Source organism: Vigna angularis, chromosome 3, assembly GCF_016808095.1.
Source record: "Vigna angularis cultivar LongXiaoDou No.4 chromosome 3, ASM1680809v1, whole genome shotgun sequence".
NCBI lineage: Eukaryota > Viridiplantae > Streptophyta > Magnoliopsida > Fabales > Fabaceae > Vigna > Vigna angularis.
In genome coordinates, this window is record NC_068972.1 from 9130717 (window position 1) to 9158392 (window position 27676).

The following is a 27676-nucleotide window of genomic DNA, read 5'->3' on the forward strand; positions in this document are numbered from 1 at the left end:
GTTTATCCAAAATAATTAGATTTATAAAATATTATGTGTTATATTATCATATTATTATCTTTAAATAACATCAATAGTAATCTAATGGAATAAATGACATTGACCCTTTTTTAATAAAAAAAAAACTAAACAATAAAACTTGAATAATTCTATCAAAGTATGTGAAAAATTAAACTTTACTTTTAAGACGAAAGTCGCTAAAAGTTGAAACACATTCTTTGTTATGTGTTTTTAATTGACATATCAATGTAAAAGGTTTGAATATGGTCTGAACATAATTAACAAAAAAAATTATAATTAATATTTTTTCAAATAATTATAAAAATTAGTAAACTTAATTTAAAAACTGAATAACAACTATAATAGAACCTAATTTAATTAAGAAAGTATACATCCCCTTTTAATTATCTTCCAAAATAATAACATTTTTAGTCAGCTTTTGAGAAATACTTAAAAAGGATCAAAGAAGAAAAAAATAAAATAAAATAAAAACAGTTATTATAGGAACGAACATTACAATATTTCTTTCACATAATAATTTAAATTATTATTTTAATTCATTTAACAAAATCCTCTATCACCCAGTTGACTTAAGCTTTCATAACAATCAGCCAAAAAGTCAAATAAACTTTCGTTTCTCACATTCTTTTTTTCCCTTCATTTCATCTCTGCATTATCTACAACACTTCACACGACTGCGTTTAGAATGAATTTGTCAATGCAGATCATCGCCACCATCATGGAACCAACATTTAATAGTCAATTTGACATTAAGGTGTAAAAGAAGGAGACAATTTGTAGGCATATATTTTAATGCGTAACTAATAATAATATTAAAATAATAGTAATAATAATAGTAATATTAATAATAATACTAATACTAATACTAATAATAATAATAATAATAATACAGTGTTATATAATTACTCTGAATGAAAGTCCTTAAGGCACCCTGGGAGGATGTATGAAACCTAATCTAATCTAATACAGTGGCATTAGTGACAAGTGTGGGCATAATCAAACCTAATTGATGAAAACAGCTTTTCAATTATTGCAATTTCAGTCAAATCCTCCTTTAAGCCCCTTCACCTTTATTTATTTATTTTTTGCGAAAGGGGTAAGTTGGTAAATGTGCATGAGCATAAGTGGTTCATTTTATGCTCACTGAGGCTAATCAAGATTAATAAAGTAGGGTTAGTGGAAGAAGGTGGGAACATGGCATAACATAATCCTTTGAAGAGACAATGGTTTTTGTATAAATCTTAAAAACTATATCCCATAATTGAGTGTGTACATGACTTGCTTCCTTCCATGGCCCTCCCATGCATCATCATGGATGATCATTGTTCACCGGTGAGTCAACATGCTCAGATTTTCTTAATCATTCAAAATATCAATTCCCATGCTTTTTATTTTATTTTTTTTTTAAATTCGTTTTTTATTTGTTTACCCCTCACATGAGATGATGATGTTGAATATGGCACACGTGCATGTCATCACAGCAGTTGTTTTGTGGTGGCCTTGTCAACCCTGTTGACATTAGTGCCTGCCAATGGATCTCATCACATGCCATTCATTTCTTTAAATTTCTTTTTCTTCTTCTTTTTCACCTTTTTTTTTTGCAGTTAATGAAATTGCTTTCTGCTTTTTAAATTATCAAGTTGAATAATGAATGAATGGTAAATATGATTTAGGAGGTTGACCTATATGATGCTAATGGAAGCAAATGTTTGGCGTGCAAAATCTATAATTGCAGAAATCATATTCAGCACAGTGATGAATTTTGTATTACCCAAAGTGCCCTAATTATGTTACTTGTTAGCAATATAATTGACATGTCAAAAATGGGTTTTAAGTCAAAATCACGTTAGGGAAAGGTCCACTTCTTTTCCTTCAACACCGTGTTTGGCCATTTTCGGATTTTTCTTCGCTATTTTTTCTTTTTTAATTTAGTCCAAAGAAACAGTTAATACATCGGACAAATAATTAATATACCGAATTAGTCTTTAACGATTCGAGCACCGGTCAAAATAATTTTTAAAATTATATAAATAAAAAAACGTGTTTGAATCTGGAATAATCCACCTTGCGTTTTTCTTAATAATTTTAAAAATTAGAATCTTCGCCGTTTACATGATTTATTATTCTATAAAATAATACTTCGTTATGTGTCAAAAATTAAAATATAAATGTGAAAAATAAAGTCAAACTACGTGTTTTTGTAGCAGCCTTACAAAATATAAGAGAGAATAATTGATAAAATAATTAAGATTAGGTGTACTTTTCTTCCTTTCATTTTTGTTGCCGCTAAAAAAACAGTGTTTTAAAAGTGGGTAGAGATTGCTGTATATTCATATTGCTTTTTTTTTTTCAAGTTGATCACTGTATGTTAATATTTATAAATATAGAACATTTAATTTACGTATTTTAATTATATTGTAGTTTTGTACATTCATTTAACAAGTTTTATTACTTAAATTAGATTTATTAAAGTTTCTAGTATGAGTTTTATTTTAAATAGTGAAGTAAGAAGATGTAATTATTAATAATAAAAAATATAAGACAGTGAATACTTTTTAAAATTTAGAATAGTCAAATAATTTTTCTTTTTGGAAGTACTGATAACGTCAAGGTTCAAAAATAAATTTATGAAATATATATAATAAAATTTTATATAAATAATTAAATTTTAATAAGATATATCAAACTCTTCCTTATTTGTATTCTACGTATTCAATCCATATTTATAATGTTATTATTGTTACTTAGAGACGCAAAATGGTTCAAACTAAGCATAAGGATATATGATTTACTATATAAATAAAATTAATTTAGAACAATAGAATTCATTAATCATATATGTATATTTTTCCCACATTAATGCTATAATGCTATAAATATATGACCTTACAGGAAATTTCTTATCTCATAATTATTTTACGAAAATTTCTTATTGACTTAAGCATTAAAAAAAATCCTTCTATATAGAAATCCAGTCGCAATCAGGTAAGTATGCTAATAAATTAATAATACAATTAATTATTTAATTTATTTATCCAATTGTTAGGAGTGTAATCAAGCCAAGTTAAATTGATTTGCATAAATCTATTACCAAATCAAACAAACGAAATTTCAAGTTAGATTAAGTTGAATTTATATTTTTCATTAGACTCAGCTCGTTTGAACTCATCTCATCTTTATTAATTGTTGATCTAGTTTAGTCAATTAAATAAATAGTTTTGAATTTTTCTTCTTTTTCTAAATTTTTTAAATCCATAAATTATTTTTTAGAATATTTTTAAAAAATAAGCCATATTATTTAACATTTTAAAGAATAATTAATTTAATATTTATAAAATAAAATAAATAATATTTATTTTATTATTGTTAAATCATATTTTTTATTGTTACAAATGGTGAAAATTATATTATTTTCTAAATTAGATTATTAAATGTTCTTTCTATGAATCAAACCCTCCTACTTAATAATTTCTTTGAGGGCTAATTAACATACTTATTAGAATGGTTTTCTTAACCTTAGAAATTTAATTTATTACAATATATTTGAAGTATTTAGCTTTTTTCATGTTTTTTTACACCTTTTGATATGTCAAGATATCATTTGTTTTAGAAATAAGATATGGTAACAACTTTTTTACAATAATAAATTATGTGTCACTGTGGTATGTATATTTTAAATGAAACAATTACAAGCTATCACAGTATATTATTGTAAAAAGGTTGTAAAAAAAAGTTATTAAATTTTGTTTTTCCTTTATTTTATACTATTATTAACCCTATATTGTGGCATTATTAAAACAATTTTCTGCAAACTTATTATTTTAGGAAATCAACACCCTTTTGGTTATCTCTTTTCAACACACACCACACGATGCTGAAATATGAAACAGTCGAAAGGAGAAGTTCCAGAGTAGGTTGAGTAAGCCAGTTTGGTATTAAAACATTTGTTATCTCTTGTAATAATTATAATAATGAAGTCTTCTGTAAAGTTCTCCTTGAACATCTCAAACTATTTGTCGTGCTGCATATTTTTCTAAATTTATGAAAATCAAGGTAATTAATATCGGTCAATGAACCACAGCCTCAAAACTGGCAATGAATGGTCAAAATCTAGAGCCTTGAAATTTCTGCATAATAAAAAACTTGAATTTATTGCAAAAATGGAATGCACATATATAAGAGCAATAGAAAATTCTCTTTGTGATTTTCTAGAAAACTCTCTCCAACAAAACAGTTTGTTAGGGTTTGATCATTTCAATTTTTCACGGCCCATATCTTCCAGACCACATTTGACTTGACTCCGTCATTTCTGCAGTAACGATCTGCAAGTTTACATAAATAATTACAGTACTTTGTTCTGCATGACAGATAAGAGCATATCCTTGGAAGCAAACTAGAAGAGTTGACTTTAATTAAGAAAAGGTTCCAATTTACAAAAGCATCACCGTTTCATGTTGATCAATGACGAAACCTGATTTAAAATATGAGTGGAAAGTTAGGAAGAAGAATATATGCTTTTTGTGGATTGATTTGTTCTGTGCCCACCATCACAAAATAATGGATGTGTTTGAAATTTGGTGCATGATGTGTACATGGCATGGTTATGGAGCAGTGCATGTGAATAATGTATATAGCATCCAAAACCTAGTTAGTGGTGAGGTTGTTTGAAATGCTTTTGAAAAATATGGAAGAATTGGTGTATTGGGAGAATCAAAAGGATTTTGTTGTATTGGTGTTCGAAGGAAGAATGAAAATCCATAGATGAGATAGAATAGGAAGAGAAAAATGATCATGGTGAGGTAGCTTTGAGTGGTGTTGCCTATTCCCACTCACTTTACTCTCTCAAAAGACCATCTTTTATTTATATATATATATATATATATATATATATATATATATATATATATATATATATATATATATATACGTAAAAGTAAAAGAGAAAAACCCTAATCTTTCTAGGATGCAAAAAGTTATTCCTCTCCCCCACAAGAGACCATCAATAAGGAACAAAGACAGTGACTACTTTTCAATTCACTCCCTCCTTTTGAGGGCACACATGCCTCACACACCTTGAGGGAGAGCCTATGAAAAAGAGAGAGAAAATGGGTTTTTTCCATCAGAGCTTCTTCCTGGTAATGAGTGGAGAACCATTAACAAAGAATCCTCATCAAACCCTTTGTGGGGAGGGGATAGGATTCCCTTTACTACCTCCAAATTGCCAGACTTTATGCTAAGTCAACGAGAAAGCTCAACCTTTTTTAGTGTATTAGAGAACCTCACCTCTCATGCTGCCTCCCACTTTTCTCACTTCTCCATATTTATGTCTTCAAACCAAACTTCAAATTCATTTCACAGAAATACAGAATCAAATGAAATAATGTTCTGATAAAATCTGTCATTACCAAAGATAGTAAACACTTACATTATGTCAAAGGAAAAACTGAATTGGAAGTAGCAAAGCTTAAAATATTTTTCACACTGCTCGTGACTTATGCTTAATGGAAGGTGTTTAAGATAAGTTAGTTTATTGTGTACAAAGGATAACAATTTTCTTGGCGCTGATTGGAGATGGTGATAGTGAAAGAATATCAGCAGATATAAAGGTCAAGCACTACATGTTGTTTTTTATTTTGTCCATAAAGTTATGATATTATTTCGAATTCTTATTATTGCTGCTGTTGTTGTTATTCGTATGGAAATCTCGAAAGATATATATTAAGAGTGAGAGATATTAAAAGGAGTTGCAACCACGCAGATGTAGCAAAGGGAAGAATCAAAGAACAGTGGCTTTTGTTAATTATGATGTAACATGTGTTGATAATGAACAAGTCAAACCTAATCCATACATTCTGTGGGTCCATATGTTGAAAATATCGTTGTCCGAGATTGTGCAAATGCAAATCTCTTTCTAAGCTTCCTTTTATTTAATTTTAGTGTTTGCTAGCTAGCTTGTTTGCTTGCTTGTGTTCTCTGCATAGCTGTACCTGAAACACATCAAATACCTGACAAACATGCAAAGAAGGTTCATGTAAATCTTTGCCAGAGAAGTAGTCTCATTGGGTTCTTTTCAATTTTCATGTTGGCATTACCCTAGAGTGAATTCATTCTCCTTTACTATGCGTGCATCTCTTTTGTTTCCTACTCTGCTATGTAGTTAACATTTTTAGGAGCTTTTTTTCTTGATTCACATCATTGCCTCAGAAAATAATTCCCAAGAAAATTAACACTGTTTCGACAACCAAAAAGACCCTTTTTTTTAATCATGGTCTTTCACAAAAAACTAAAGCTGGAAATAGGATGCACTGGGTTTCTATCTTCTATTGCTTAAAAAGTCCTACCAAAAATAATCTATTGCTTATGAAACCTTTCACAAAATTCATAAATCAAAATAGAGAAATTAAGTCTACTCAATTCAGAAGAAGAGTATAGCAATTATTTATTTATTTGGGATCAGAAAGAGAGAGAAAAGCTTACCAAAAAAATAGAAAAAGGAAAGGGGATGTCGAATTTTTGGGTCCACCTTGAAAAGAAACTTTTCTATTTATCGGTGGTGACATGTGGGCCATTATTCAGTCCAAATATGACGTCACACGTGTGAAGGCCCAACTTTCATCTCCATTTTTATTCGGCCCAAACAACAGAAGTGGCCATATTGCTACCATTTCTGGAAAATTTTGACAATCTTCATAAGGCTTTTGCTTCTGCATCGCATACTAACAACAAAAAGATTTAGATATCTTTTCTCATTTCACCATATTACCACTATGTTTTCCAGCATTGCATCATAAGAAACAGAGAGAAAGAGAGAACATATTGCTGAAAAAGAGCTTGTACCAAAAACTTCTTTCCAATACATTTCATGTATTTTGAAAAACTTAATTTGGAAAGTTCATTCTTAAAAACTTATTTCAAAAGATATTGCATTTGTTACAGAAATCACATTTCAGAATTCCTGTTTATAAATCCTGTTATGCAAATCATATTAAATTGTAGAAAGTTTGTTTCAGAAAATCTCTACAACAGATCATTTGAAAATCATTTTGTAAAACCGTAAAATAATCATTTTAAAAATTACACATATGCGCAGACAAATTATGGATTTCCTTATTCCTCCACCTACCGTAAAATAATCTTTCTTCAAATGTATTTTTATTTTACATTTTGTATAATTTAGATTTCAAAATTTGTATTTGGGATTGCATAAGCTGAAATATAAAATAAAAATTGAAAGGTATAATTCAAAATATAAAATATATATTTCCAATTTCATAATGTATTTTTTATTTCATATTTAGATTATATAATTAAAAATTAAATATTTATATTTTAAATTGTATATTTGAAAATATTTTTTAATTTTCTATTTCGGAATTGAAAATGAAAAAAAGAGAGAATAAAATTATAGTTTTGAAATGTATGAAGATATAGGTAGAAATTATGGAGGTGCATAAAGACATTCTCTAATCCCAATTCGTTTTTGTCTGGCTAATTTTTTGTTGGACTGTAGGAGTTCTTTCAAATTTCAGAATCTTTCTTCCTGGATCTCTCTTTTTTTCTTCTTGCATCCCCATAAAATGAAATATCCTCATTTTAACCTTGATTAAAATATATTAAAAATCCTAAGGACGTTTGACCCATGTTTTCGAACATTTCCTTTCATGAAATCCAATACTGGCATTGGGGTCCCGATCTTGCAATGATGCACCTCCAATCCATCATTTTTCTCTAAACTTTTTATACTATCTCTCATTCCTTTTCTTGGTTCTCTTTTCCATTTCTTAGTGAAATGGTTAATAAAGAGAATTTTCAGTGTTGTTTTTTTTTTTTCTTTTCTTTTTCATCTTCTTCAATCTCTACCTTAAAGTAAAAGGGACTCAAGCTAATAGGTTTAAATTTAAAATTTTATATTAAAGTTATAAGTATTGAATTGGAAAAAATTATTAAGGTTTTTTTTAATGTGAAATTAGATTACGAAGATTTGATGGTAAATTTATTGAATTAATAGTTATTAAATTTAAGCTTCGACTTGAGTTTTGATGGAAGTTTTATTTCCTTTCCGGCCAATTTTTTTACGTCTATTTGAGCATAAGAATTTGAAAAGGAATGAAATAAATGAAAACCTTTAGCTCTTTCTCATATTTTATATGATGAGTTTTGATAATGTGTTTTGGATGACATGTATTTGTACATATGTATGAAAGTATATATATATATATATATATATATATATATATATATATATATATATATATATATATATATATATATATATATATATATATATATATTTGTGTGGATTTTGGATTATTATTTCTATCTACAATTTCGTTGAATGTTATATTATCATAATTGTAATATAATTGACTACAAAAAAATTGATAAACTCAACCACAACTCATTCATATTATTATTGTCAAAAATTCAATCTCATTGCTTCAACAAAGTTACCAAAACTAAATCACATGACATATCAAGCTTTGTCATAATAAATATTATCAAATAACTATAAGTTTGGCTTCTTTCAAAGTATAAAAATTAAGTTAATTAAAGACTCAGTAGGTTAAAAAGTGGAATTTGCACCCACTTATATATATTATAAATTGGTTTTATTTCTAGTCGATATGGGACCTCCAACACACTACCCTCACGCCGTCCAACAAACAACAAATATCGCTAGAATATCCTCTAACCATAGCTCTAATACTATGTTAAGAAATTGACTTTAAGTCTAACTCAATCCCACAAAATCAGTTTGTAAGGTGAGATTTATATTCACTTATATATTATAAATTAATCTTATCTTTAGTTGATGTGGAACTTTCAATAACCAAAGACTAACATCTAACTCAATTTGTAAAGTCTTGTGCAAAATCTTTATTAGTTTCTTACTATCTAATATATTAATTTATATGATTTATTCATTAGTAAAATATTTATATTTCCTTTAAATAATAATTCCAATAATTATACAATCAAACTAAGTTACATTATAATTCAAGTATCTACTTTTTACTTAATCAAATTAATCAACACGTATCTCAATTCAAATTTACTAAATTTAAAAAAAAAACAAGTCTTTTAGCGATCGAAATAAGTAATTTGTTATTTGTAACAAAAAATAGTCAACAAATAACATTCGTCATAAATTCACGACCAAAATAGTGATTGATTACTTTTTAGGAACAACAATTTTATTAGCAATTGAAATAATAATAGAAAATTTCAGCAAATAACATATAATCGCTAAATCGGTAATTATTTATATGAAAAAAAGAAAAATGTTTTTAGTAACTGAATTAGTGTCCCAAATAAACATTTTGTTAGATATTGAAAATTTATTGGTCACTAAAATATATTTAATATTATAATTAATGACAAAAAAAACTTTTGTCGCTAAATGTAATGTTTTAATCCACAAAAATAAATACTGTATTAGTCACAAAAACTTGTTAATTGATAACATATGTTTAATATAGTAATTAACAACCAAACTAAATATTATATTAGTCATTGAATTTTGTTGGTCACCAAATATTTTTAACATAATAGTGATTGAATTTTTTTATCGCTAAAATATATTTAATATAGTAATTAGCGACCGATTACTAAATATTCAGTTGACCTCATTTTCTCTGGTTGGTAGGATATGTTTGTCATGTGATCTCATTGTTTAGTTCACATAAATATATTTTTTAATGTTGCATTGTTTTCAAGTTGTATTTCAATTGTGTGCTTTTTCAACTAACTGGGTTAAGAGAAAATTTGTTTTGCATGTTATTATCTCTCACTTAAAGTCCAATGTACTTTTATTCTTTTCAAAACTTTTACTCCCTTTCCCAATTTTTATATATTAATTGTTGTAACAGTGTTTATTTTATACGATGACTTTAAAATTTGTATATTTATTTAGGATTATTTTTATTTTCGTTTTATGTTAGTTCGTGTAACATATTTTTAATTTTTATATTATTCTTATTATATATTGAAGTTGATTGCTATTTTTAAAATAATTAGATTTGTAGTTGTAAGGACCCCTTTCTTTTATTATTATTAGTTTGAAAAGGATGGAAGAAGCAATCAGTGCAACCGCCCATAGAAAGAAATGAAGTTTTGTTTTATTGAGAAAATAAAGGAGACAAACGTCCGTGATTCCCCTCTCATGTTTTGGCACCATTCAACAAGCTGCAGACGTGGAAGATATAAGGGGGTGTTGGGTTCTGAAATGGGAAGAAAATCCTTGCTGCAAAAATTTGTGAAGGAGGTGAAGTTCAGAGTTGCTAGAGTTGCTGGAGTTGCTTGGTGCTGCAAGCCTTGAGGGGGATAGATTCAAAGATTCACAAGGGAAATCTTCAAGAGGTAAGGGGAGCTAGATTTTTCGTTTTGATTGTTGAATTATGCTGTGTTTGATGCAAATCTGGGTATTTTTGGGTTGAAAAATGAAGTTTTTCTGAGTTTCTGGAACACTGCACGCGATTCTGCAGAATTCTGCAGAAACGCCGTTCGTCTAAAAATTGGGGTTCGACCAAATAGTGGTCGACCAAATTTCTGAACGTTCGGTATTTTCTGAACGTTTGTCCAAAATAACCAAATTCTGAACGTTCGGTTTTCGTTCTGAGCGTTCGTCCGGATCGGCCAATTTGAGACGTTCGTCCACAAAGCTCGGCCATAATATGCTGAGCGTTCGCCTTTCAGTTTGACGAGCGTTGGCGTTCGTCCTTAAAGTGTAGCGTTCGTCCTTCAATTTGAGTGTGACGTTCGTCCTTCAATCTGAGAGAGCGTTCGTCCAGTGAGCATTCGTCCAGTGAGCGTTCGTCCAGTGAGCGTTCGTCCAGTGAGCGTTCGTCCCAGTGAGCGTTCGTCCCAGTGAGCGTTCGTCCCACTGAGCGTTCGTCCTAGTGAGCGTTCGTCCTAGTGAACGTTCGTCCTTAGTGACATGTTGAGCGTTCGTCCTTAAGATATATATTGAGCGTTCTTCGAGCGTTCGTTCTGGTGAGTATAGCGTTCGGCCTCAGTACTCGATTCGAGCGTTCGGCCTAAATATCAATCTCAGCGTTCGGCTTTGTTGAGGAATAGCGTTCGGCCTTTGGTAAAAGCGTTCGTCCAGTACCGTTCGGCGAATAACGTTCGTCCAAATAGTAATTTTGTTTTAAGTTCATTTCTCTCTTAATTGAATTATGTGCAGAATGTTTGAAATATATATATATGCTGTGATATGAAATATGTGAATAGTATGAGGTATGTTAGATTTACTGGGATAATACGGTACTTTCGGGTTATTCATGACTTGGGATAAGGTTCAAAGTAACACTATAATTCATGGACGTAATTCCATGAATCTCAAGGGAGATTACATGGTGGTGCCCTATTTTATTGGACGTAATTCCATGATCTTCAAGGAGAGGATACATGGTGGTGCCCTTATTGTGTGTGGGATGATTTGCATGGGAGCTCAGTCTTGGGGGTTATCCTGAAACTCCAATGGTCTGTCATTCTCAATTAGAGAAGATTGATTCATGTGGTGAGGAGTAGCAGGAGGTCCTAGTCTTGGAGGCTTCCAGTATGCTCCAAGGTGAGTAATAACGGACTAACCTCGTGAGTGTGGTAGGGTGAAACCCATTGGCAATGGCTTTGCAAAGCAGTAGAGGCCACCACGAGTGCACGACCCACCATAGCTCGGCAATCATTCTAGTCCGGACGAGTCGGTTTATAAAGCAACAAGTCGGGGTATAAAGTAATAAGTCTAGTGATGTGAGTTTACTAGGTTTGGATGATTTTTGCATGCCGTGTGAAATTTTATAACATGCTTTTTATATCTAGCTCACCCTTGCTTGTTTGTATTTGCTTGCGTATGTTCTTTGGCGATGATCATCCACTTGGATGAGAGCAGATGGTGAGGAGGATACTTTGGGAGCAGCTCTTGATGAAGACGGTAGTGTTGCAGCTCAGAATAACTAGTCTTATTTCGTGAATTCTTAATGTTTGGGAGAACTCGTGTGTAATTTAAGTTTTAAATTCCCTGTATTTCCCTTGGAGAAACCCTTGTACTCTAGTCGTGATTTCCGCACTATTCTAAGGATGACTGTAATACTGAATTAACTCTTGACTGCTTTCCTATATTATGCATGATGACGTCTTTATTATATATGCATGACGTATATAATCGGGATGTTACAGTAGTATTTATATATAGGTTAGAAAATTGTTTATAAACAGGTTAAAATATTGTTTATAAATAGGTAAAATGTTTAAATAAGATTAGTCACCGATATTTTTTTCGCTAAAATATTCAAATTATCTTTTTAGCCACAAACATATAATGTGTATTTTTTTTCCATTGATTTAGCCAAGATATATTGTTCTTTAAATGTTTGTATTTTTGTCATCAATATAGGTACTAAGAAATATTTTAATTGAATTAAAAATTGTATTTATTTGTGATCAGTGAAAACCATTTTTATTAAATTAAAAATTGTTCATATTACGGACCGAAATTTAAATTGGTAAATTGATTTTCAATACTTGAAAGTAAGCAATTTTTTAGTGATTGATTAGGGGTAACATTAAAAAGTCATTATATGAGAAAATTGAGATATAAGATTCTTCAACAACATTCAATTACATAACTTAAAACTTACTCAATTAAATAATTTTGTCGCTTAAACATGATATATAAATATTGACAAATCAAGAACTAACTCAAATTGAATCAAAACTTAATTGAAATAAAGTCTACCATTCAACGCCATTTATTCAACCAAATATAATATACTTTTATGAAGTTGATACCGCTTTTTAATTATTCTCAATTATGGACTAAAAATGCCAAAAAAAAAGGTTTAAAAGCTATATTCTTATCTTCGACACTGGTTTCAAATATTTATCAAATCATTATATTTGTAACTATATAGTTTGTCAAAAAGAAATCAAGCATCTCAGCATACAAAAATTCTAAATTTTGTAAAGCTAAGGTTAAAAAATACAAGATTTCCCATCCTTTATTCTTTCTCCATTAAATTGCTATCAACCCAATTGAATAATTCAAGTTAACTTTTCTTAGGAGTATATCCCTTAAGAAAAAATTAAGATGGAGATGCTCAAATATCTTATAAGTTGCTCTCCAAAATTGAAACATAAAAAACAAGTATATCATTATAAACTTAGGTTAGTAAACGTTTTTATTTTTCTCAATCGATCATATATGTGATGGGTTTTCTAAAAAATGAGAATAAAAGAGAGCTAAAAATATAAAGAAAATACCAAATTAATCATAATAAAAATTTTATTCAAGATACGACTTCCTTAGTAGTATCCAAGTCAATAATTAAAAAAAAATCATTACAAAATTATAAAGGAAAAATATGGATTTTTTAGAGAATTAAAATTTAAAAAAAGTAAAAAATAAAATTCTTTTAAATATAGTTTTAAATTAAAAATATAATTACTATTTTTCGTTAACTTTAAACCTGATTTTCTAATGCCTTTAAAATCGAATCTCCCAGCTAGAAGTTATTCTTGTTTAGAAGAATGAAATCTTTTATATTATGTTCCATGTTGGTTAACTAGTACTTTAAGAAAGATATTTAATGCTTTTATTAAGAAAGATAAAGCATTTATGACATATTTACTTGCTATAAAGATTTAAAAATATCCAGGTTTCATTATTTAATGAATCAATTTTCTTACACCTAAAAACTAATTTAGTAGTTGCAACTGGATTAAATTCTCTCTCGTCAATATGAAGCATCTTTCTTACTTTGAAAGAGGGATTGGGATGAATTTGACTAAAATGCTAAAATAAAAGTGAAAAACTAATAAGTAGTTACTTTTGAAAAAAAAAACTATAAATTAATTTAAATAATAATCTTGTTTGGTATAACTAGAAGAAAAACATAAAATTGAAATATACTTTTAACTATTGTTTTTTTCTCTGAAAACTATCTTTCGGACTTTGCACTAATATTTTACCAATTGATCCTCTATCATATAAAAAGAGTATATAAAATATTATACTTAAATTGTTTTTTTCATTTATCAAGTAAGAAAATAATTTTTTTATACAATTTAAATCGAAATAAAATTCTCTTTAAATGGTTTTAAAGTAACATATTCAAATTAAAAAGGAATTTTACTTTAATTAATGGACACATATTCTAGTTTAAAAGGATTGTGTTGTATATATTTTGGGTTTTGTGAAGGAGCAAGAGCATTTAATATATTTTTAATTAGTTTAAAAATGAACTATTTAAAGAGTTTCTTCTAATTATATATTTTGGTAGATTATTAGAAACAACGTTTTTACGAGAAAGTTTTACAACACTTGATTGAATATATATATATATATATATATATATATATATATATATATATATATATATATATATATATATATATATATATATATACAGATATCTGTACCAAAAATGTTGGTGGAAAAGAGAAAATGTGTTGTAGATATGTGAACTCCGGTATATAGTTTGATTTCTTAAACCACCTTCCATCTTATCTCAACATGCATCACTCCATTCCTTGAATTTATAAGATTGTATTTGTCATTAATGCGACCATTGTGCACCACATCCCTAAGGTTAATCTCCACATGCCCCAGTCTTTCTTGCTGCATACCATACACAATCAAACAACCTAATTAACGCTTATAAATACATTCATTCAATTTATCAAAAAATCAAATTTCAATAAATCTGTCTACCTTTGACAGAAAACTCAAGTTCTTCCTCCTGCTCAGGACCTCAATGTGTATCTTCTCATGTTGAGGAGGCTCCTCTAGCATGAATTGGAATTCTTCATTCCATAGCGGGTGACGAGTTTTCTTCATCATCTGTAAAAAAATTTAATTTTGGAATAAATTTTGTGATGAACATAAAAAGTTGCCTGAATCAAATTGTACATACTGAAGGAAAAGGTGTACCTTTGTTCTTTTCTTTTCCCCTCTAAAGGTGAGCACTGCAAATGGGTTGTTGTGATGTTCCCCCTCAACCTCTTCTGCCTCTATTATAACAACTGAAAGCAAACCTGCTCCTTCTTGAACTTCATCATCGGATACAACATCGATTCCACTTTCCTTCCTGCTATATCCTTCAGAAGGTCCACCAAACTTGCTGCTGTCTTCTTTGAAAGGAACAAAAGTCAAATCCACCACAATTTTCCCTCTAGGCTTCTTGTTTGGAGTTTCATTCAGATTTGTGTCCTTCAGTAAATCCAGTGTGAACTCTTTATTCTCATACGGCTTAAGAACCTTCAGAGGGACTAATTGCATTCCCAGCTTATCATGTGCACCAACCTTACAAGAATACAATTAACAAAAAAATCATGGGCATGAGAAATTGCAAAGTCACCAACAACTTTTGACCAAAAAAAGTATTTGATTTCTTCAACTGATGTCATTGGATCAAATGGACAGAGATGAAGAACAAGATTGAAGAAAGATACTATTATGGATAAGATTTTTATGATACGCTTTTTCTGTCAAAATTGAACAAGTAACAGATGAAAGACAGGAAAACCTTGTCCCAGTCATAAACTTGTAATTGAAGAACTTGAGATTGAGGGTCTTTTACAACAATCTTGAACTTCTCATTCCACACAGGATTCAAATTCTTTCTCTTGACAGTGGTTTTCTTTGCTGGAAGTTTGTCTCCTGTAAGACTTAGTTTAACGTAAGGATCAGAAGTTCCCAACAAATCCATCTTTAAGAGCTTTTGAGCACGAACCACATTCACATGTAATATCCCCACGGGCTTCTTCATTACCACCCTATAAGAGATGTGAGGAAAGCATCAGGAACCATTTTTCATAGAACAGACAGATTTTGAACTTAAACATCAGCAATGCAGAATTTCTTTTAACAACATTTTTCATAGATCATGTTTTAAATAATAACATATTTCTAGTAAGATATTGGATAGCAGTTTTTGTGTAATTCCTTCAACAGTAGAACACTGAAAAAGAACATGTTATCACCTTTATGAGCGTTTGAAGACAAGTCATCCTTCAACTTCAGATAAGTAGCAGGAAACATTTTTTGTTTATGTATAATTTTAAAAGGCAGGATAAAATTTTAGAAAGGTCATAGGCCAGAAAAAAATTAATATTGTTAACACATAGAACTCTCATCATTGGATACAAACTTACATTGATTCATCAAGAATAGGAATTTCCAGGGTTCGAGGCCAGAGATAGAGATTTGCAACTTGTTTTTTTATTGTATCCTGTATGCAACAACTATGTTTGTTAGGTCTCGAACTCGAATCGAGTTATGAAATATAATGGAAATTGGAAATGCAGGAAAGAAAAATATGATGACAAGAAAGTAGCAACAAAAATAGCCCTTTATAAATTTATGCAGGGGTGTAAATAATCCAGCAGATCACTAAATAACTGAAGATTAAATGAGCACAGGACTAGTGCATTATGCACAAACTAGAGCCACAAGAACGTAGTGGTTAACCATAATTTACCAGTAAGTTCAATACTACAAATATACTAATGCAAATAGAAATTAAAATCAGAAGGTATAAAAACAGAGGGAAGCACCTGTACAAATATATAGATACCGGGTATTGACATGATATCCCCTCCAGATACTCTCATCCCAAAGTCCACGTGAGGCTGGAAATTAAACATAATTAATTACATAAGAAAGAATTTCTTCTAACTTTAAACATCAGAAAAGGCAAGAAATGAAAATAGGCTTGAGTAAAGTGTTTCGTTTACCTTCTCCAACAAAGATACCACAATATTTGCAAAACATGGAAATGTAGGCACCAAAGGTCTTAAAGTTATTCGTGGTGCTGCAAATATTTGTACGTCCACCAACTGCAAAGAATCAAAATGAATTTCCAGAAGGAAAGCATCATCTAGAAGGATCTCAAAAAAGAAAAAACATTTACCATTTAGGATTGTGCCTCAAGGCTTATCTGACCTGAACGGTGATCTTCAAAGATGACACATACAAAGACAACACTATGTTTGGATTGCCAGCCCATTTGATAACTTGTTCCATCACCAATTCCTTTTCATTTGTTTCTACAACTTTCATACCTGCAAAATTACCATGTAGGAATTTAAAACAAAAAACAGTATAGTACTACTTTAACTAGATCGTAATACGTCCTATAACCTGTCAGATGGTAAAGGCACCAATAAAATGTTCTGCAAACTTATATAAGGTAAATTAGCCTTTTCTGAGGATGGATGGAAAAGCACATAGTAAAATGCTGTTTTTCTCACCAGGAATTATTCAAGTGAAATTTATTTTATGATGTTAATTTGTACTTCAAACATCCAAAGGATTCATCCTTAATCATGCATTTTTATGCAAAAGACTCTTGACAGATGCCAGTGAGATTACAATAGAGATATATCAAATATTTATGTTCTGGTTTATTGCAGTCAAGAGTATAACTCCCTTTGCCTTTCCTAGTATAATCACCCAGTAATTTCACTCAACGCGTGCTCACTCTTGCACCCAAGATGCAAAAGAAAAGAAAAAGGAAAAAAGCACTACAATTACTTAAAAATCTCTGGGACTCTCAAGACAACCTTCTCGTTCATTTCCAAGATAGATTACATGACATTAATGTCAATCTGTATTTGTGTACCTTTTGCTGAAATGGATTGGTTAAAAATGTCCTGGGTGAAACTATAGTTACTAACCATGTTCTAATCTGAAATTCCACTTTGGATGGTGAAATTTCACAGATTATAAGACAAACACTGGTGTTTGCGGAACAGAAATTTGAATTAAGTATTTGCACAAAAGATCGGGATGATGTGAAAAAAGACTTACCGCAGATGGTAGGAGGAAGAGTACCAAGACTTAACTTGTCAAACTCAATTGCTTTGATCTGATACTTCCCAATGTAATCAGAAAATATCGGCTGTGCCGTGCTTCTAATAATCTTACAGATTGCCTGGACACCAAAACGAAAATATCATTGAAGAATCATCCAACAGGAGCACCATGAAACCCAAATCGAAATGGAATCACTGAAATACCGTGTCTAAGTAAGGCCACATATCCGACAAAAACTTGTTCAACCAATCAATCTGAAGAACATACAAAATCAATAACACAGTAACACCACCATCGTCGTAAACCTTAAAAAAAAAATAAAACCCAAAAAGAAAACAAAAAAATTATAATATCACAATTCACAAAAACTAACTCGTTCGAATTCAGGTGTCTTCACCCAGAGAGGAATCTCTGGTAGAAGTTCCTCCAAAGCATGTGGGCCCAATTCACTAATCGGCCTAACAACAGGGTCCTGCAACATTGAATAAATAAAAAAATATCAGATTTTGAATATCACCCAGAATTCAAAACGAAAAACAGGAGTAAACCCCAAAATCGTTTCCCCCGAAGTGATCAGAAGAAATGCATGTGACGGAGAAAAGAATTCGAATAAAATATAACGAACATGCAAGAAGTTATTAACCTTGACGAGTTTGGTTTCTGAGTAGACAAAGAGAAAGAAGCCGACGAGGAGTCCAATAGGTATCCCAAGAGTAAAACCGATAATCCCGAAGCAACTGCTCAGCAGCCCCATTTGGATGCTTTGGGTGAAAGGAGAAGAAGAAGTGAATGGTGGTGAAACTGAGCAGAGGAGAAAAACCCAAGAAAATGATTTAAGAGTTTCCGAGGAAAGCGAGAAACACTAGAAGGGTGCGATGTGTTTGAGAAAGATTACGAATGAAAGCGCCAAAGAACAGAGACAAAGCGCCAAAGAACAGAGACACCGCACCACCCTCTGTTTTCACTTCAATGCAATACAATACAAAGGTCCTGCCTTTGCCTATGTTATTACATTCAACGCCAAAAAAAGAACACCTTCCTTTTTTGTACCACAAAATCTTATGTGTCATCCATTCCAAGTTGCTACTCTACTATTTCTTTTATTTCAAACTATATTTATTAGTAATTATTATTGTGGAAGTCAAATATGTTTTAATTCCCGTCATTTTTTAATTTCCATAAATTTATTTGTATTTTAAACCATCCTCGAATTTTATCTTTTCCAATATTCACTTTTATAAACATAATATTTCCTCTAAACTCAAATATAATATGAACATAACTAATTTCGTATTAATTAAAAATTAATTGATGTCAATTAGTTTTATTAATATCGACTCAATTTTTTCTGACATATTTATTATTGAAACTTGATATCATAAATAAAAAATTAATTGAAAAGTACAATCATTAAATCGAAGTTGTTTTAGGAATAATATACAAAAAATTAATTAGATTAACTTAGTCGTGATAATTATTTATTTATTTGAGTAAAATAAGTAATACAACTAAAATTCTTGGTTTTACATTATAGATATTAAGATCATTACATGAAAAAGTATTATTGTTATGGTGAAAAAAATATATATTAATATATGTTTCAATTTATCAGCATAATCAATATTTAGTATTTAGGTAATAACATTATAAATATGATTAAATATGTGCTTAGTCTTTGATAAAATATATTATTTAACATTAAAAATTGAGATGAGATAAAATAATTATATTCAATCATTAGATTTAAAGATTCAAAAAGTTTAAACAAAATTGAATTCTAAATTTCAATTTTACGTATAAGTTTATAGACTAATAATATATTTAATTATTATAATTACCTAGTCTTTATATTTATATTTCTACCATGATATTTATTATTTTTATCATAATTGATATATATTCATTGCAATATACGCAATGTTTCAACCTGTCATGGAAAATAATATTTAAAATAATAAAATGTAAAATTGACCCAAAATATGTTAAACCTTTTTTAATTTTCTATTTAATCAAATATTGAAGAAAAAAAAATACCGCATACGCATATTTTAAAATTCACATAAATTTTATCCTTCAAGAATTTATTAAAATGTTTGTGTACGCATAAATATCAGAAATAGTACACTGTCTTAAATAAAGACGAAAAAATTAAAGGAAAATAAAGAAAGAAAGAGAGTATAAAACATGGCATTACTCACTAGATAATTAAGTAAAATAATTGTAATTTATGACATTAAACACTAGATAATGAAATAATATAATTGTAATTTATGATAAGTTAATGCTCAGAAAGGACAAAGAAAAAAGTATGAAAAAGAAAAACGAATAACAAGAGAGTTTGCCGTTACTTGTTTAGTTTTTTTTCTTCTCCACTTCCATACCGGTGTTTAGAGATGGTAATGGAATATAAAATTTTAATTTTTCATACTTATCTTCAAATAAAAAAAAATTATTCTTATTCTTAAATTCATATTCAACTGAGTATTAATTTTTTTTTCGTTTTCATTTTAATCAGATAACGAGTATATTAATATATGTGTCTATATGTTTTTTTAATGTCCATTAATTAATTTATTATAAAATAAAAAAATTATAGTAGAAAAAAATATAATATTATCAATTATTCAATATTAAAATAATTTTTTTATTTTTTGAATATCAAATATTTATAAAAGAAATTATAGTTGTGTATATTTTAAATAAAGTACTAAATAAAATTTTACAAAAATTAAAATATTTATTAAATTTACAAATATTAATAAAAAAATTGATAAAATTTAAAAATAATTTTTAAAAAATTATAAAAGGGAAAAAAAATTCAAATTAAAAAATATTTAAAATTTTTTCCTTACTTCCATTTTTTAAATTCTATCAAAATAAAGTACTAGATAAAATTTTATAAAAACCAAAACATTTATTAGATTTATAAATATTAATGAAACAAAGTAGGTAAAATTTTAAAATATTTTTAAAAAATTACAAAAAAAAAATATTCAAATTAAAAAATATTTTAAATTTCTTTCTTACTTCCATTTTTAATTTTTTTATATATTAAAATAATTTATAACACATAATTTGAAAAATATCACATAAAAAATGAAGATTAAACTAATAATAATTGAAATTTAACGATGAAGAATTTCAATAGGTTGAATGGTAATAAAAAGATTAATGATAATTATATAAAATTATTTATTATAGTAAAAATATTCTTTATACAATTTAAAATTATGATAATGAGTTAGAAAATAAAAATAATTGTATATAAATATCAAAATAATATTATTATATGATAAAATTAAATAAAAATTAAAAATATTTAAAAAAAACGATCAATTTGTTTTAAAAACAATTTGATTGATCATTAAATGAAATCACACAAAGAAAATAGAGATATAATTAAGGGTATGATAAAATGAAAAATAATTTATAAATCTAAATTATTTAAGTGAAACAAAAATTAAGAATACCTTAATAAAAATATAAGTTTTTTATATTACATAATAAATAAAATATTTGTTATTTAACATTTAAATTAGAGTTGAACATTCTTATGTGAAGAGATAAATAATAAATAAAAGTATTTAATGTTAGAAAAAAATATTTAACTTTATTTTTGTAACTGTTTTCTTAGTTTTATTTTAGTAATTATTTTGATATCTTATTTCTTTTGATACAGTTGGAAAACGTGTGCTGAGTTGTCAGCATTTGAAAATGATCACGTTGGAAGTTTATAATAAAGTTGCTTTAGCGGACATTTGGCAGCTAGAAAAAAAGGAAAGAGAAAGAAGATGTTTGAAACTTCAGTTTGAACAGTTATTGAAACATAAATTAATTTTAATACAAATATCTGAAAGTAAATAGACATGTAATATTTAAATATTTCAAACAACAATATTCCTTTCCAAAACTCTCTTTCCTTGATCATTTTCATAGTTGTTAAAACAATTTTAAATAATAAATTTTAGATATAATTTTAAATTGTCTTTTTCGTAATAATAAAGACGGTGGAAAACACGAGACCTATGATGAGCAAGAATGTAGAGGAGCACCAATGAAAAAACCACCATCCGGATGTTTATTTTTCTCATTTGATGCTTATCTAGTTATCTAAAATAAAAATTACTTTATAAAAAAAATTACAGTTGTTTGGAGTTTTATAACTATCTTAATTGAATATCAATAAAGTTAATTATAACATTTAGAACTTTTGATTCCAGTATACGCATATTTTTTTAAATTGTTTTCAAATATTCTGAAATCATAATCCAATACACTGTTTTATCTGGTCAGTTTTGTAAATATGCGTGCAGACTAAGTTAAATCAAAATTTCACTAGTAGAGTAATCTATTAAATAAAATATTATAGGTTTAATAGAAGATAGTAGATGAAAAAAAATACAATTATTCAAAATAATAACTATATTAATAATATATATTTATAAACTTTCTACACACAGAGTATATAAAAAAAGTAAACTGTTATATAATATATATATATATATATATATTTTTTTTTCTCTAGCTTTTTTTTATCTATCTAATTTCTATATATTTTTCTCTTCTTCACTAATAGATAGTACTATGTGGATTTTAACAAGTTAATGGACACATTTAATTTATTACAATTTCAAAAAGAATATATTATTTATTTTGACTTTATAGTTTTTTTTATTATATTTTTTTTCTATACTTTTGTAATGAAAATTTTAGGTTTTCTAAAATAAATTTTATTGTGAAACTCAATTATTTTAATAATAAAAGTTTAAAGTATAAATAAAATTTTTATAAAAGTTTTATTTTTTGAAAATCATATCATTTCTTTAAATACTTTTTTTTTATATACCACTCTCTCTTCTTCCAATATTATCTCATTGTTCATTCCTTTGTTCGAAAATATAAGACTATTAGAGTGATCTTTGCAATGAGCTATTTTGCTTCTATTCGATTTGGTTTTTCAATAGAGTAAGTTAATTTTTAACTCATTTTCTTGGTGTTTGTTCTTTATGTGCACGTGGACAATCTTGATTCGCATGTAATATTTGAGTTTTCTATAAAAGTTATGCTGATCAGTGATCTTAATGATGTACCATAATCGTGTTTGTGTTTTTCATAGGGGCATATAGAACTTCTTATGCGTCTGAAGGTCTTATAAGGATTCTCGAATTGTTTAGTTAGTCTTCTAGGTAAGGGAGACTAATTGCATTATTTTTAAGTTAAAGATATCTTTAAATTTGTGATTTTTTGATTGAGTTGTATCTACTGAATTTGGTTTGTTTTGGATGTTTATCATGTTATTTGTCTTAGTTGAGTTTGATTTGATTATGAAACTTAGCTGATCAATTAAGCTAGTTGATATGTTTCTTGACATTAAAAGTTGTTTTTTACTAAAATATAAAGTAGAAAATAGCAATTTGATCATTTGAACATCTTCTATTTTTCTCAAATCACATAAACTCATCTATATCTGATACAACATTAATGCTTTGTTCACTTGAATGGATTTGGGGGAGAGTGATTGAGTGAATTTGAGAGGATTTGAAAATAAATTTTTTTGTTGTTTATTTGAGTGAATTTGGAGGTAAGTGAGAGTGGATTTAGAAGTAAATTTTTTTTTAATTTGTCACATCAATCAAATCCTAAATTCTCACAAACGTTGCTTCCAAATTCAATCTCAATTACCTCCAAAATCACTCAAATAAACAAGAAAAAATTTATCTTCAAATCCACTCAATCACTCTCCCCTAAATCCATTCAAGTGAACAAAGGGTAAGCAATGATAAACTGAGCGCTATTTTTTAATTAACAAATAAATATTACGATGAGTGTTAAGTTAAGCATAAAAATGCCTATCACTACAAAATAAATATAACATTGAAATTGAGTATACTCAAGCATACCTTACATATTTCATACTAACAAATTTGATACAATGAACCAAGCTACTTCATTTCCTTAAGATCACTAAATAAATCGTATGGCTGGAATCACATGCACGTGTTTATGTGCTTGACCGACTCTATATATATAAAACGAAATTATAGAAACTGATAAGCATGGTAAAGACTTTGAATTTTCAAACAAAAATAATATATAGTAATTTAAAATTCAAATAATTTATTATAAATAAACCTATAGTTGTCATTTGATAAGAAAATGTCCCCGAACAGCTGTTTGATGCGAAAGTAATGGATTTTGATGGCATGTTAAGGTATTTGGAAAAATATATCATTTATAGTAGGATATAACCAATTAAGGTATGGTCCATTAATTTTGGGCAATAAATTTTCTGAAAAGTACAATTTTTATTAATACTTTTCTTCCATTAAATAACTATGATTCGGTAGCGTATATGAACAATTCATTAACATAGTACAGAAAAAGGGAAACTAAGAATATTCCTTTTTCCCCCTAAAATAAAATAATTATGGTCATATTACTTCTTGATTAAGATCTCATTGCATGTGTTCAAACACTCCATGCCCTTGTTTATTTTCTTCGTATTTGACCCAAAAAAACAACATTTTGTGCTTGTGCATTAAAAAGAGGGGAAAAAAGGAAAATAATCAAAAGCACATTACAATAAATTGAGAGAAGAAATATGTTAACGACGAAAATAATTAAATAAATGATATAGAGAACGACGTGAGAACAAATTCTTATGTGTTTTTCAACTAAAGCAATTATAAAATGACTCACACATCACATATGGTTTGATCACATACTTAATAAATGGTTTGATAGGTTCAACTAAAATCTTTATCTTAAGTAAACTTATTAAGAAAAATAATTAAATACACTATCTTTTACTAATAAACATAATAAAAAAAAAATATATATGCAATATTATAGCAAGTAATTGCAGCATAATGCTACGTGTCTTCATTTTAGGAAAGTGTATAAGAAGCATAAGCTAAAGGTGCCATTTAGAAAATAATATATTATATCGATAATGATTATGTTAATCAGTGACGACCTGGCGTAGAACTATTGGAGTAATGTTGACTAGGTCTTCTATTTGCGAGCACTGTCAAGTTACGTGAAATATTGATAAAAAAAACAGTCTTTAGATGAACTAATGACACGTGGACCAAAAGTTTGAAAATTTGTGAAGTTTATGGATTTATGACTGCTTATTACGTTAATCACTTAAAGGTTGGTGAACCACTCATTATGTATGATATCATAAACCATGCTTTTAACTTCTAATAAAGTTCAAGTGTACTTCGTATCTTTCCTGGTATTTGGTTTTTTTTATGTTTTTGTTGATTAATACTAATAATAGCAAATTTTCGTAACACGAAGAAACAAAAAAAAAATGAAGTTATTGAGTAACATAGTGAAGCAGTAAATATTTTGCATAAGATACGTGCAAGTTTTCTATTATGACTCCAGATTTTAGTCAGATATGGAGGCAATTGAATTTTCATCTCTTAAGTCTTAAAAACATAACATCCTTAAATTATGTTATGTTTGAATTTAGGGTTTGGTTACAATTGTTGTTGACAATGGTGCTAAAAATGGTTGATGCATCGACACAAAACCAAAATATTATCTCTTTACACGCTCAGGCTACTTTTTGGCCATTTAAAAAAACTAATTTCAGAACGTTTTTCTTAAATTAAATAAATCTAATTAATAAGTAATTATATGAGAGTTTATAATATATTTTTTGATTTAAAATTTTGTTACAAGCACGTAGATTTTTTTAACATCTTACTATTTTTGTGTAATGTAAAACTTTAATTAGAGCTCCAACGCAACTTTCCAACTGAAACTACTTTTTGAAATACTTTTGTAAACAGAAACGAAAAGAGGGAAAAAAGTGTGAATTAAAATCACCTTATACCATGTAAAAAGCTTTTGGGATGATCACATTCACTTTTGAAAACACGTATTTTTCTATTGTATATGGGTTTTACCATCTTTATTGACAATAGAGTCAAATATGAAGATGCTGACACGAAAACTTGCCTGTGATTATGTTGACTTATTTTTTATTATGTTTTATTTGTCACGTTGTTCGACTCGTTAAGCTATTTAAAAAGGAACATAACATAAAAATAACCGAATTAAGTCATTTTCAGAAGCTACTTTCTTTTGGTAGTTAAACCGCATATTAAATAATAGTTTAGTTTATAGAGTATTAAGTTGCAAGTTCTCAAAAAGAGTTACACATTACACCGCCACACTGCTCACATTGCTTGTGCACTACTACATTTTTAAAAAATTTTAAAACTATTTTTTATATTTTAAAAAATTTTACACTCTCATTTCTTTATTCAACGGATGTCAACATATGTTAAAAAAAAATTCTTCAATGGATATGCTACATCCATTCAAAATTTATATATTTTTTTTAATTTTTTTAATTTTTAGTTCATTAATTTATTATATTTTAAATTAATATATAGAATTTTTTTTTAATTTGTTACATAATTATATATAAATTTATTTTATTTTATTTAATGAAATAATAATTATTAATTTAATTTAATTATATTATTTTTTAATTAATTATGTTAAACGGATATGTCACATCTGTTTAAGTTTTTTTTTAGTTTATTAAAATATTACATTTTAAATTAATTTATAGAGTATTTAATTATTTTTTGTTTTTTTATAATATATTACATAATTATATATAAATTAATTTTATTTTATTTTATGAAATAATAATTATTAATTTAATTTAATTAATTTTTGTTTTACTTTAATTATTTATTATTATTTAGTTGATTATTTAATTTTTTTTAATTAGTTAAATAGATATGCCACATTAGGTTTTTTTTTAATTTTTAGTTTATTAATTTATTAAATTTTAAGTTAATTTATAGAGTATTTAAATTTTTTTGTTTTTTTATATATACAAATAAAAACATTATTGAAATGAAATCTAAAATAAAAACAATAAACTAAAATAACAAAAATAAATTAAAAGATGTAACTTTCTACGGATGTGAAAATCCGTTCACGGATATCAACATTCATTCAAGGTGAAATAAATGTTGACATCCGTTTTATTAAAAGGACAAATTAAGCATAAGATGGTACATGAAGCATTTAGTGGTCGAAGGAGGAACACTCTTCTCAAAAATGCTTTTCAGAAATTAATTTATGAAAATAATATTTTTGTTGTTAAAGAAAATGGCGGTGCAAAGAGTGAGAAACAAAAAGTAAGTTCAAAGATTTTTCCTTTCTGCACCCCATAAGAAATTTCTTACTGTAACTTCAAAATTTTCAAAATAATCATTTTACCCTTTGTGAAAGTGAGTTCCAAAATTATTTATCGTAGAAATATTTCAGAGCAAGTTTTCAGACTTTTTGGAACATAATATTTGAAAAAAGGTTTTTGGAACAAAATTTTTGGAATAAAATTTTCTCGTAAAAATTTTCGGAACAAACGAAATGCATTATGAAATCAACTTTCCAAAACAAAATTTCTTGATTAAACTTTCCAGAATATATATATATATATATATATATATATATATATATATATATATATATATATATATATATATATATATATATATATATATATATTACCTTTCTGAACAATTTTTCGAAAATAAACTTTTCAAAATATATGTAATGTATTATAAAGTGAGCTTTACAAAATGAGTTTTTTTTTTTCAAAGTGAATACTCTTTCTTTTTCTTTAATGGAGGTGCAGCCAGATTATGACAGTGCTGGCAGCAAGAGTAGCGTGGTGCAGTGAAAGGAGGGTATTAGTCTTTTTCCTCTTAATATGGTAATGCAGTTAGTTATAATAGGAGTGTAGGAAGGGAAAATGAAATGCAAATACTCTTCCTATTCTTCTCAAGACTAAGCCCATAA

At 27.8% G+C, this 27676-nt stretch overlaps 1 protein-coding gene and 1 long non-coding RNA gene across 3 annotated transcripts; one reads left to right on the forward strand and one right to left on the reverse strand.

Moving 5' to 3' along the window:
* The first annotated feature begins 10130 nt into the window (after positions 1-10130).
* On the forward strand, positions 10131-12136 carry LOC128195925 (uncharacterized). The gene is made up of 2 exons (XR_008247839.1): positions 10131-10380; positions 11912-12136. It is a non-coding gene; the product is annotated as an uncharacterized LOC128195925 (long non-coding RNA).
* A 2277-nt stretch (positions 12137-14413) lies between these two features.
* LOC108324984 (synaptotagmin-3) lies at positions 14414-18853 on the reverse strand. 2 transcript variants are annotated; one of them, XM_017557952.2, is made up of 12 exons: positions 18480-18853; positions 18210-18308; positions 18040-18090; positions 17831-17954; positions 16964-17082; positions 16756-16857; positions 16576-16650; positions 16174-16250; positions 15546-15795; positions 14951-15322; positions 14732-14860; positions 14414-14638 (listed from the first exon to the last, which is right to left on the reverse strand). In XM_017557952.2, the coding sequence occupies exons 1-12, from the start codon at positions 18588-18590 to the stop codon at positions 14507-14509; spliced, it is 1641 nt and encodes a 546-aa protein (XP_017413441.1). In that variant the 5' UTR covers positions 18591-18853; the 3' UTR covers positions 14414-14506. The 2 variants fall into 2 exon arrangements, with proteins under 2 accessions (XP_017413441.1, XP_017413442.1); XM_017557953.2 differs by lacking the exons at positions 17831-17954; positions 18040-18090; positions 18210-18308; positions 18480-18853 and having other exon boundaries at positions 16932-17072.
* Positions 18854-27676: the final 8823 nt, after the last annotated feature.